Source organism: Pinus tabuliformis, chromosome 4_1 (assembly GCF_031772625.1).
Source record: "Pinus tabuliformis cultivar Carrire ecotype Pingquan chromosome 4_1, CPIR1, whole genome shotgun sequence".
Classification (NCBI taxonomy): Eukaryota; Viridiplantae; Streptophyta; class Pinopsida; order Pinales; family Pinaceae; genus Pinus; species Pinus tabuliformis.
The window spans coordinates 678,484,982-678,496,307 of record NC_142303.1 but is presented as its reverse complement, the minus strand read 5'-3'; the positions used below and the strand labels follow the sequence as shown (position 1 = coordinate 678,496,307).

The window sequence follows — 11,326 nt, the reverse complement described above, 5'->3', positions numbered from 1 at the left end:
AGACTGAAGGGCAGGAGGTTGAACCAAAGCATCCTTTGACATTTGATGAATCTTCAACAAAGGACGCTGTTTCTAAGAGAAGTTCAGCATTGGGTGCTTCAGCTGCTTTAAATACTATAGATTTGCATACTACAGAAAGTAGAACTATATATAAGCCACCAATAGTGGAAAGAAATGGTGTGACTGTTCACTTGGGAATTTTTAACTCAGCATCAACGGTTTCTAAAAACACATGCCTGACTTCAGAGGTCAACAATGTTTTAAATAGAGGACGGAAGAATCCGGGACTAAAGGAGATTCTGGCTTCATATGAGCACTCTGTTGGGTGATATCAGCCTCTATTTCTGTGTTAGTCTTCACCAATTTACCCCTCTTCAAATTCCCCATTCATAAGACCAGTCTGCCTAGTATAATCACATTCTATATCCATGCTAATGACAATAACTTCACCACTCTTTTGAAATTCTATGATGAATGTTCAGTTTGCTTGCACACCTATCCACTATCTTCATGCTAAACTGAGCAATTTGCATTGCTTGCTGATAACCATCAGTCACAATTGCTGAAAAGTAAGGTCATTAAGTTTTTGTGGATAGGTGGCTTCTGGTGTAAACTAAGCTGATCTCTCAATCTTTTCAGGTTCGTCTACCAATGGATAAGTCTTATCAATACTTCCATCCTCTGCTTCCATACTCGTTTTGACTATCTGCATAATATGTCTACAAGTATCAGTTGCACTTTTCCACACATTCAATACTAATTCATTAGACTGTTGTTTAAGATGAGGCTTCTAATCCGTGTCAATCTGTGAAGGGCCCAATAAAAGGAGAATGAGAAATGCTTTCCCTCATTTTACATTTAGACTTGTAATAACTCACCTTTTGGAAAGGGAAAGGTTCTATCGAATTAGAATTTTTTTTTTTTAGTCTCTGAGTTTTCACTACATCACTTTCACTCAAATTAGCAATGACAGAATTGTCAAATTTCTTTGATTCTGTCAATTACAAAACCTTCAGATCCTCAACGTTTTGGAGCATAATAATATCAGTACCAAGTGTTTTCTTCCAAACAAACTCATTATCATTCTCCATTTCTACATCTATGACTGCAAACTCCTCTTCCATGACATTTTGAATCTTTCAACAATGCATTAATTTCATTGTGCCTGTTAAATTGAATTTTGGTCAGAGATTTTCATTTGGTAAGCACGTGAGCAGTCTGAAAAAATAAAAAAAATAAAAAAAAAATAATAATAAATAATAAAATTAAAAAAAAATAATAATAATAATAAAATAATAAATAAATATAAATATAAATATAAATAAATAAAATAATAAATAAATAAATAAAAATAAAAATAAATAAAATAAATAAATAAAAACAAAACAAAAATAAATAAAAATAAAAATAAAAATAAATAAATAAATAATAAAAAATAATAAATAAATAAATTAAAAATTAAAAAAATTAAAATTAAAAATTAAAAAAAATTATATATATATATATATATAATAATAAATAAATAAATAAAAATAAAAAATAAAAAATAAAAAAATAAAAATAAAATAGAAAATAAAAAATAAAAAATAAAAATAAAATAAAATAAAATTAAAAATTAAAATAAAATAAAATATATATATATATAAAAAATAAAATAATGTCGTAATGATAAATCCAATTTATTCTGCTGCTTTGTAAACTTTAGAAAGGCTTTCGATACGGTTCCTAGATACAACCTTTGGAATAGGTTAGAAGAGCTAAAGGTTCCTCTTGAGTTAAGAGCTGCTGCTATAAGGCTATACGAGAATGTAATTGCCAAGCTAAAGAACAATGAGGGGTGGTCAAAAGATATTAAGTGTAACATCGGAGTTAAACAAGGTTGCCCCCTCTCCCCTACTCTATTTGGCATTTACATCGATAAGCTCGAAGGTTATTTAGAAGAAGCAGGATGTGGTGGCACAATCTTAGCTGGGATAGTCATTATCCTTCTTCTCTATGCTGACGATATTGTTCTTCTGGCAAGGTGCCCTTCTGATCTTGATAAGCAACTCAAGCTTCTTAAGGATTTCTGCTCTACCACGGGCATGACTGTTAACACAGACAAAACAAAAGTTATGATTATCAAATCTAAGAAGGACACTTGCGCTAATTTTACGTATGACAATAATAACTTGGAGGAAGTGTATTCTTACAAGTACCTAGGAATTGATATCCATCACAAGCTCAACTGGAACCATAGCATTGAGAAAAGGATCAATGGGGGATGGAAAGCTTATTTTGGTCTTGAAAATAATTGTAAAACAGCAAACCTCGTAATGTGGGATAAAAAGAAGTTCCTCTTTGAAACTTTAGTCACTCCTGTTATCTTATATGGCTGTGAAGTTTGGGGCTGCAGCATCTCCAGAGAATCGTGGAGGAAGATTGAGCAAATCCAGAAGCGTTTTATAACTTATAACCTGAAAATTAAAAGTAATACACCCTATCCTATTCTCCTTATAGAAGCAGGTCTTTCTTCTATTGAGAGCCTAGCTATGCTCAGGTTTCTGATGTACAAGCACAAGCTCAATAACATAGACAATCATAGACTTCCTAAGCTAGCTTTAAATTCCAGCCAAAATCACCTTAGGCTTAACCGAGGATGGCATAAGGACACAAGAGCCTGGTTAAACTATTGGGAGATCAATGAGAATGATGCTTTGCAAAACATAAATAACATTAAAGATATTGTTACTTCTAAGTTCAAAGAAAAATTGTGGTGTGAGAAAGATTTAGCGTCTAAAAGAAAATTAAGTTATTATAAGAAGGTCATCAACCCCACCCTTGAAGATCAAAAGTATCTCTCTATTCTAACTAGCTCAAAAAAGAAAATTAATATAGCAAAGATTAGAACGAATTCTCATGAGCTCCATAGTGAAACTGGCCGCTGGGTAGTTCCTAAAACGCCATGGATGGAAAGGATCTGCCATATTTGTGAGAATAGGAGCATCGAGGATGAAAACCACTTCCTCTTAGAGTGCCCTGCATACAACCACATTAGATCTCAATTTCACAACCTTTGTTACAATACTGACCTTCCTAGCCTTTTACAATGCCAAAATTATAGTGAACTCGGGAGGCTTCTCTCCAAGCTTTTTGAGCATAGGAATAAAATCTTAAATCAAAATAAATAATTTGTCTTTTTAGGTCCGATAGATCATTATTTGGTCTCAGCGGACGTTAACCATCATCATCATCATCAATATAAAAATAAATAAATAAATAATAATAAATAATAAATAAATAAATATAAATAAAATAAATAAAAAATAAAAATAAAAAATCTATCGAGAATTGACAATTGTTTGTCTGTTGTCATCCCCTAACAATTGTAATCCATCCAGGTGACTCTCCTTTAAACCCTTGATTAAATTCATGTTTAGGAGGATTCTCATTAATGTGAACCAGAGGTTTTAAAACCTCTTGCAATCCAACCTTGTGATGTCTAGTTCAACAATCTCCATGGCATGCATCTTTGGAATAGCTTGACAACTTTCATCCAAAAATGAGTTGAAAATTCCTTGCGTTTGAATTCTCTAACTCTCTGACTCAAGCATATTGATAACACCTACAAATTCTACTATGCTTCGGATTTATCATTTCTCTAATAATCGAACAGGCATTTCTCCCAATTCCTCCACAGAAACTTCTCAGAGTTTCATTAAAGTTATTTAGACATACAATGGCAATCTTTGCAAATGCACTGTTGCGGAAACTTCATCCAAAGCATATGTAACATGCATTCTTACATCATTCTGACTGGTTTCATCCAGTGACAAATATAAACTATTGCCTCTCCCACCAACACAATAATTTTCACAATGCTTTTGCAAGCATAAAATTGAACTCTGAACAAACTGCCTCAGTTACTGCATTCTTACTTTGAACAAAGCACCAAAGGAATGGCACACTCTTCACCATCATCTGGGAACACACTACCTAGTGAGAGCCCACATTCTCCAATTGTAATGAAACAAATTCAACACCAATCTCTGAAGTCTTGACCTTGAATTTTTCTTTCTCAATCTCTTCTTCATCTTTGTCAGCAACTTTTTCCGTCATGCATGGCACATCTAACCCTACTACTGTTGCTTCCTTGATGTCCTTTCCAAGGTTTTCAATGACAAAGTTTTCCTCCACATTGTGTGCTCGGACTCATTACAATAAAATGGCCCAAGCAAAGTCACAAAGGATTACTCTGCACCACCTACAAGGATATTAAATGTTAAATAAACTATTTTAATAATTAACTCTTAACTCAATGCCATTTTCAAGATATAGGAATAGCCATTCCTTCAGAAATATTTTTATCAGTAATTGCAATATATATATATATATATATATATTTCAAATCATATTGCTTAAATACTTTCCAGGTCATTAAGCAAAGATTTAAAGGTTGTCCTCTATTTTAGAACAGGTAAAATACGATTTGAACAAATGTTTTCAGAGAGGTTAGAACATAACAGAAACATATATGTGCCAAGGAAAGGCATACCCAAGTAAGCACAAAGATCAAATTATCTATTCAACTGGGCATATCAAACCTAAACTCTAATGCCTGTTAACTATGCAACTTCAAGTGGCAATGAAAACCAATTTTACAATTACTTCAATCTGAAATTATGATGCATTACTCAGTACACGACTTCAATTGTCTTCCATCTTGTGATGTTCTTTCAAATGCTCTACAGCCTTCATTTAATTAACATTGTTAGGATATAAATACCAACATGAAACTTGCTATAAAATCTAAATTATGAATTATGTTATGAATTAAGATATCTTTAAATTTGTCTCATTGATGCATATGGATATGATTGATGAGCTAGAAATAAAAGAATAATTACAGGTTAATATGAAAGCTAATGACATGAGCTGAATATGGCCAAGTATGTTATATTGTAGATAACATGTATGAATTATACAGAAATTGTTTATTTGATAATGTATGGACAAGTGTTTATGTTGCAGATAGCATCGTTACCAAAATGACCACGTGATGACAAAAGTTTCAAGAACAATTGAGGCTCAATAAGATTCCATGATAGGGTGATAACCCTGGTCCTACAGGGAGGGGTGGAGGTGTTACCCACCGTTTATCCTCCAAAGCCTGGAGTCATGGGAGGACTGTGCGAGCCACGCTCCCCTAGATGTGTGATGATGACTGTCGGATGCCTACTGAGAAATCAAGTCGATGTAGTCGACACAGATCAGTATAGTTGAAGCCATGGCATACTCCAGTAGAGGAAGGATAGGATGGGAGCGGAAGAGATTAGGAAGGATAGGATGATTTTAGAATAGCTTGGGCACCCGGCTGGGACAAAGCATGGATATTAAAGTTGTAAAAAAAAAAAAAAAAACCTATAAGTTTTCAAAATATAAATTTTAAAGTGTCCTCACATTAAACGAAAATCCAATTATGGAACATAATCCTTACATGATTATACTTATCGCTAAATAATTATTAATACTTTATATACCCTAACTTCGGGACGAAGTTTTCTAAAGGAGGGGTGTATGTAAGGACCCATCTTAAATTAATGGGGACATAGAGATATTAGCATGCACACGAGACATGCATATGATAGCTACATATGCATGCACACGAGACATGCATATGATAGCTACATATGCATGCATCGCCTACACTGCACTAGTATATATTAGTTAATATAAAAAAAAAACGTTTGTATTTAGGTAATGAATTAACTATTGAAATGAATACCCAACTTACAAGAATATAGTAGGGTATATGATATACGTACCACCACTATAATACATATATATAATTCTACTATATAAAATTAAAGATAAATGCAGTATAGTGAACTCACAACAAAGGAAGTATGTACCTTAATACATATAAAGGAACTATACCCAAAAGTATTATGTACAAAAGAGTTATGATATACATATTATTCTACAAAAGAAACAACATATTATATAAAGTCAAAGGAAATTATATATATATAATATATATATATTAAATAGTGAATATAATAAAGAGAAGAATATACAAAACCATAATACTATGAAAATAATTCGTTTTAAACAAAAGTGAAACATAAAATTACGATAAAGGAGATATTGTATAAATAAGAGTGCATGGTCAGCAAATTGGAAGGGGAGAAGGCGGTGACCACCTCTACAACTTATGATCTTATCAAATTAAAAAAATAAAGAAAGAGGAAGCGATGGAGGAGTCTCTGAGGGCATAAAAGGAGGAAGGGTATTGTAGAAAAGGGGACATTCTTTGACACAGAAGGGAGCAGAGGAGGAACTAACAAGAGGAAGACACAGAGAATAATGGAGCTTGAGCAGTTGTTCTTGAGACTTTGGGCACGGGGGCCAAAACACTTCGAATTTGAAGTATTTTGGGGCCGGGTGCTGAGAATTTACCTAGCTTGGCTGGGAGGTTTTTGGTCTTTTGGTAACGAGAGCGGGAACTGGAGCAAATCAAAAGCATCTTCAACCAGGTAGGTACTCAACAACAAATTGATATATTCTTATATTTGGAATAGTTATATCTTGTTAAAAATTTCAGGGCTTTACAATGATGAAGAAGGAAAATCAGGAGGGAAGCATGCCTAGAGACTCACTTGCAGCTAAACTAATATATGAACCTATCAAGAGAAAGAAAAGGACACAAATTTGCAACCACCTTCCAAGACCAAACATCATTGAAGACCCCAAACCATCAAGCTATGTGGACGAGAAGAGAAAGCATATCCAAGAACACATCCATCACTCAGCAACAATAGCGGCTTGACATTGCCACGTCATCAAACCAGTCCACGTCAGCAGTTTAATGTCAAGTAGTGTCATGAGTTGTCACATGCCACATCACCATTGTGGGTCATGCATATTGTAAATCATATGTATTGTAAAGGGAAATTCCAATGGACACACATGAATATAAAGAGTCATGTAAGTTGAAAAGTCATAGGAAGTTGAATAGTCGTGAGGGTAGTCAAAGATTCACAAGGGGTATGCATCACCCCTTTGGTTATATATACCCCCTCATTGTATGAACAAAGGGACCTTTCACCTTGGCTCCTCCCAAAAAGAATTAGAGAGATTAGTTAGTTCTTTGAGGAGCAAGGAGTGGCTCCAATGTCCCACTACTAGGGCTAGTGATGCGCAATATAAATATGTGTCTTGGAACTTTTACTTAATTATAGAAGCCTTTCTAGGCTAGCACGTTTTCATGCATGACTTATCAATGTTTGTAAGACTATTTTATGAACATTTGTATTTCATGTTTGCTTTCACATGTAATAAGATAATTGAACTAACGAGCGCACCTGAGCTGCTGCAGCGCGACTGACCTAGTTGATCACTGCGCAGGAGTTTGAGCTTCGGCCTCCCTTCATGGCCCGATCGATCCCCAGCAGGTCTTCTCGACATTGATTAAATCATTGCCCCCACAGCGCCCCCAACCAGCAATTTCGAAATTCATCAAAAAGCTGGATGTTCTTCAAGAAGTCAGCCTGCCTCCAGTTCTTCCATGCATGGTTGCTTTGTCCCTGGTAGAAAGAGGACTTATAGGTCAATTCACAGGCCTCTGGCCTTCTCCAAAAGCTGTTCAAAGATGGGTTGAAAGGAACTGGTCCGACAAAATACAAGGGAAAATCTCCATCAGATTCTGCGGGAAAGGGTACTTCACCTTCCACTTTCAAACCAAAGAAGATATGGATCTAATTTTTAGAAACGGGCCCTATTTCATGGACTCAAGGGGCCCGTACCTCAACAAATGGACCCCAGACTTCGATCTAGAGCTAGATGTTCCCAGTGCGGTACCAGTCTAGGTTCGGCTCCCTCACCTCCCTCTCCATTGTTGGGGAGATGAATCGGTTCGCGCCATCAGGAATGCAGTAGGCAAATATATTGATCGTAGTGAACCAAAAGAAAATATGCAAGCCTGTGTGTGGATCTGTGTTGAAGTGGACCTTGGCAAAGGCCTCCCGGAAGCCATCAAGCTCAAAGTGGACGACTGGAGCCATATACAGCAACTGGATTACGAGCAGATCCCCTTTAAGTGTAAGGTATGTCACGAATATGGCCACTTTGCCAATAGATGCACTAAGCTTATTGATGTAGAAAATGGACCACAAGAAGAACAATGGGAAATGGTAAAAAAAAAGAAAACGGTCTCTTCAGCAAAAGCTCCCCTTGATGCAGGCCCTTCGGCCTCCCTTGCAGCTCATCCCACCCCTTCCTCCCCTGCTCCCTCCAAGCCACCTCCCCTCTCCCGTCCTCAGACCCTCCCCTCTTCCAACCCCTTCTCAGTTCTCTCCCCCCCTGATCCCCAGGAGTCCCCTCTCCCTGAAAGCCAACACCAGGACACTACCGAATCCTCATTGCCTCTTATTATCTCCTCTCAGCCTCTTCTTGAACCTCCCCTCAACAGAATTACTAGGAGCTCCTCCAAAGATCACGGGGGCTCTAGTGAATCCTTCAAGAAACTTGGCCTGGGCAGGAAATCTGCCAAGCAGCATCGGGATGAGAACGCACAAAAAGACATAGCAATGGGAACACAGACACCCATAGAAACTTACATTCTGGGGCAGCAAGACAAAGGAGCAATCAACAAGGACCAAGGGGGGCGAGCACCTCCCCATACTCTGCATATCCAATGATGAAAATACTATCTTGGAACATCAGGGGACTTGGGCACCCCTCTAAGGTAGCAGCCCTAAGGGATCTTATCCTTTCTGAGAAGCCAGGAATCATTCTGTTACAAGAAACAAAACAAAGCCACAAGGAAATGAGTAAAGTTATTGAGCAGCAGAGACAGTATAAAGGCAGCATTAGTGAGGCAAGAGGAGCCTCAGGAGGAGTAGAAACAATTTGGAATCAAGGTATATGGAATTGTATTTCGGAAACAGTAAATCAACACTGGATCAAAACAATTTTGGAAAATAAAGCAGATCAGCAAACCATTATCATCTACAACATCTATGTGTCGAATCACTACAGAGATAAGGAGAGCTGTTGGCATGATCTAAAAGACAGTCTGGACGCAGAAGAAAACACTAACATTATTTTGGGAGGTGACTTCAATCTAATCCTCCACGCCAATGAGAAAAGGGGAGGCAGCTTTACACCTGATCCATACAGAATACAGTTGGAAAATATCATGCAGGAGCATGATCTTTTGGACGTCCCTCCAAAAAACCGTAGATACACATGGAATAACTGCAGGATGGGTGCAGGTAACATCATGGAGCGGTTGGACAGAATTCTCATTAATGTTTCGCTTCTCTCTGCTTTCTCCGTTGGATATGCCAGCATTCTAACGTGCTCTGCCTCCGACCACTTCCCAATAACTCTAACGCTGGAAAATCACAGGCCCCTTGGGCCCATCCCATTCAGATATAGTTCCCTCTGGAATGATATACCAGCAGTTGCAGGAATTGTTTACAGTTCTTGGATCCAGCACGTGGAGGGATCTCCCAGTTTCATTTGGGAAACAAAATTACGAAAAACAAAACAAGCCATAAAAGAATGGGCTAAAACCAGATACCAAGAACTAGAGAAGGTGAAAAAAGAAATCAAGAATAATCTGGAGAGTATACAAAGAGCAATAGAGGAAAATGGCCTTTCCCAAGAGAACAAACAACAGGAAAATGACCTCTACTTACAGCTATACCAAGTTAATAGAGAAGAGGAATCAAAATGGAGGCTCAAATCGAGGCAACTATGGTTGCAAGGGGGAGACAAGAACTCAGCCTTTTTTCACAAACAAACAACAGCCAGAAAGATAAGGAATAATGTAAGCTCCATCCTAGATGCTGAAGGTGATAGACAAAGCACTCAGGAGGACATTCGAAGAGCTGCTATAGATCACTATCGAGACCTGCTAACTGAAACAAAGGAGGAAGAGGATTACATAGATCTATTGTAGCACCTTCCAACAGGGATAAGCAGGGAAATGAACGATAGCTTAAACAAGGAGATCGATGAGGAGGAAATCAGGAGATTGATCTGGACTCTTCAACCTGATAAAGCCCCAAGACCGGATGGCTTTCCCATTTTCTTTTATCGAGCATTCTGGGGAATTATAAAAAAGGACTTGACAAAAATGCTCAATTGGATCCAACGAAAGGGCAAAATAGGAGGATATACCAATGCCACTCATCTAGCTCTCATCCCCAAAGAAAACAGGCCATCTTCCTTTGCTCGTTTCAGGCCCATATCACTTTGTAACTCCTCCTATAAAATCCTGACAAAAATCATCACTACTCGCCTAAAGCCTCTGCTTCCTTCTCTCATTTCTGAAAATCAAGGGGGATTCTTGGCCAACAGACAAATAACTGACTCCATTTTGCTTGTGCAAGAAGCCATCCATTCGAGTCAAACCAGAAATGAGAAAGGGTTTATTCTCAAGCTTGATCTGGCCAATGCATTTGACAGAGTAAGACACTCCTTCCTCTTGGCTGCTTTGAAGAAGATGGGATTTGATGATCGCTTTCTCAACCTCATTCGAACCTGCATTTCGGGGCCATGGATCTCCCCTCTAGTAAATGGCAGACCAGGAGAAGCTTTCCAATCCTCCAGAGGCCTCCGACAAGGTTGCCCTCTTTCTCCTTATCTCTTTATTTTAATGGTTGAATCCTTTAGTAGGGCGTTGGATTTCAATCGGAGGGTTGGCTTAATCACAGGAATAAAATTTGGGGACGGGGTCAAGAACATAAACCATTCACAATTTGCCGATGACACCCTGCTGATTGGAGGGGCCTCCACTACAATAGCCAAGCGCTTCAAGTCTCTCCTTGACAAATACATGAGTTACTCTGGCGGAGTGGTAAATCAGCTGAAAAGCTGTATATATGGCTGGAACACAGTAGTACAGGTGCTACACAATATTGCCAACATTTTTGGAGTCACTTGTAAGTATGATTGGACCCACTTTTCTTACTTGGGCATGCCTGTAAGTGCTGGACCTTTGAGGGCAGAAGTCTGGGACACTGTAGTTGACAAGATGAAAAGAAAAGTGTAGCAGTGGGGGTCCATTTGGCTCAACCCAGCCGGTCGCCTCATTCTTCTTAAGTCAGGTATCTCTTCTCTCCCCCTATATCATTTTTCTCTTCTTCAAGCTCCGGCCTCCTTCCACTACAAAATGGAAATCATCCTCCGCCAATTCCTATGGCAAGGGGGGAAAAACGATAAAAAGAAATTCAACTTGATTAATTGGAAGCAGGTTATCCAGTCCCAAGACCGAGGAGGCCTTGGAATTAGATCTCCTAAATTTCTCAATTTAGCCTTTGGAGGAAAAATTGTTTGG

The 11,326-nt window shown here is 37.8% G+C and overlaps 1 protein-coding gene across 1 annotated transcript; it reads left to right on the top strand.

Annotated features, from left to right (window-relative positions):
- The first annotated feature begins 9,178 nt into the window (after positions 1-9,178).
- Positions 9,179-9,946, top strand: LOC149177920 (uncharacterized). The gene has a single exon (XM_089421920.1). It carries the CDS (start codon positions 9,179-9,181, stop codon positions 9,944-9,946), a length of 768 nt encoding a protein of 255 aa, XP_089278046.1.
- The last annotated feature ends 1,380 nt before the right edge of the window (positions 9,947-11,326 follow it).

Bases quoted from the DNA above. Each gene is read 5' to 3' on its own strand.
- LOC149177920 (XM_089421920.1), top strand. From the start codon at position 9,179: ATGCAGGAGCATGATCTTTTGGACGTCCCTCCAAAAAACCGTAGATAC.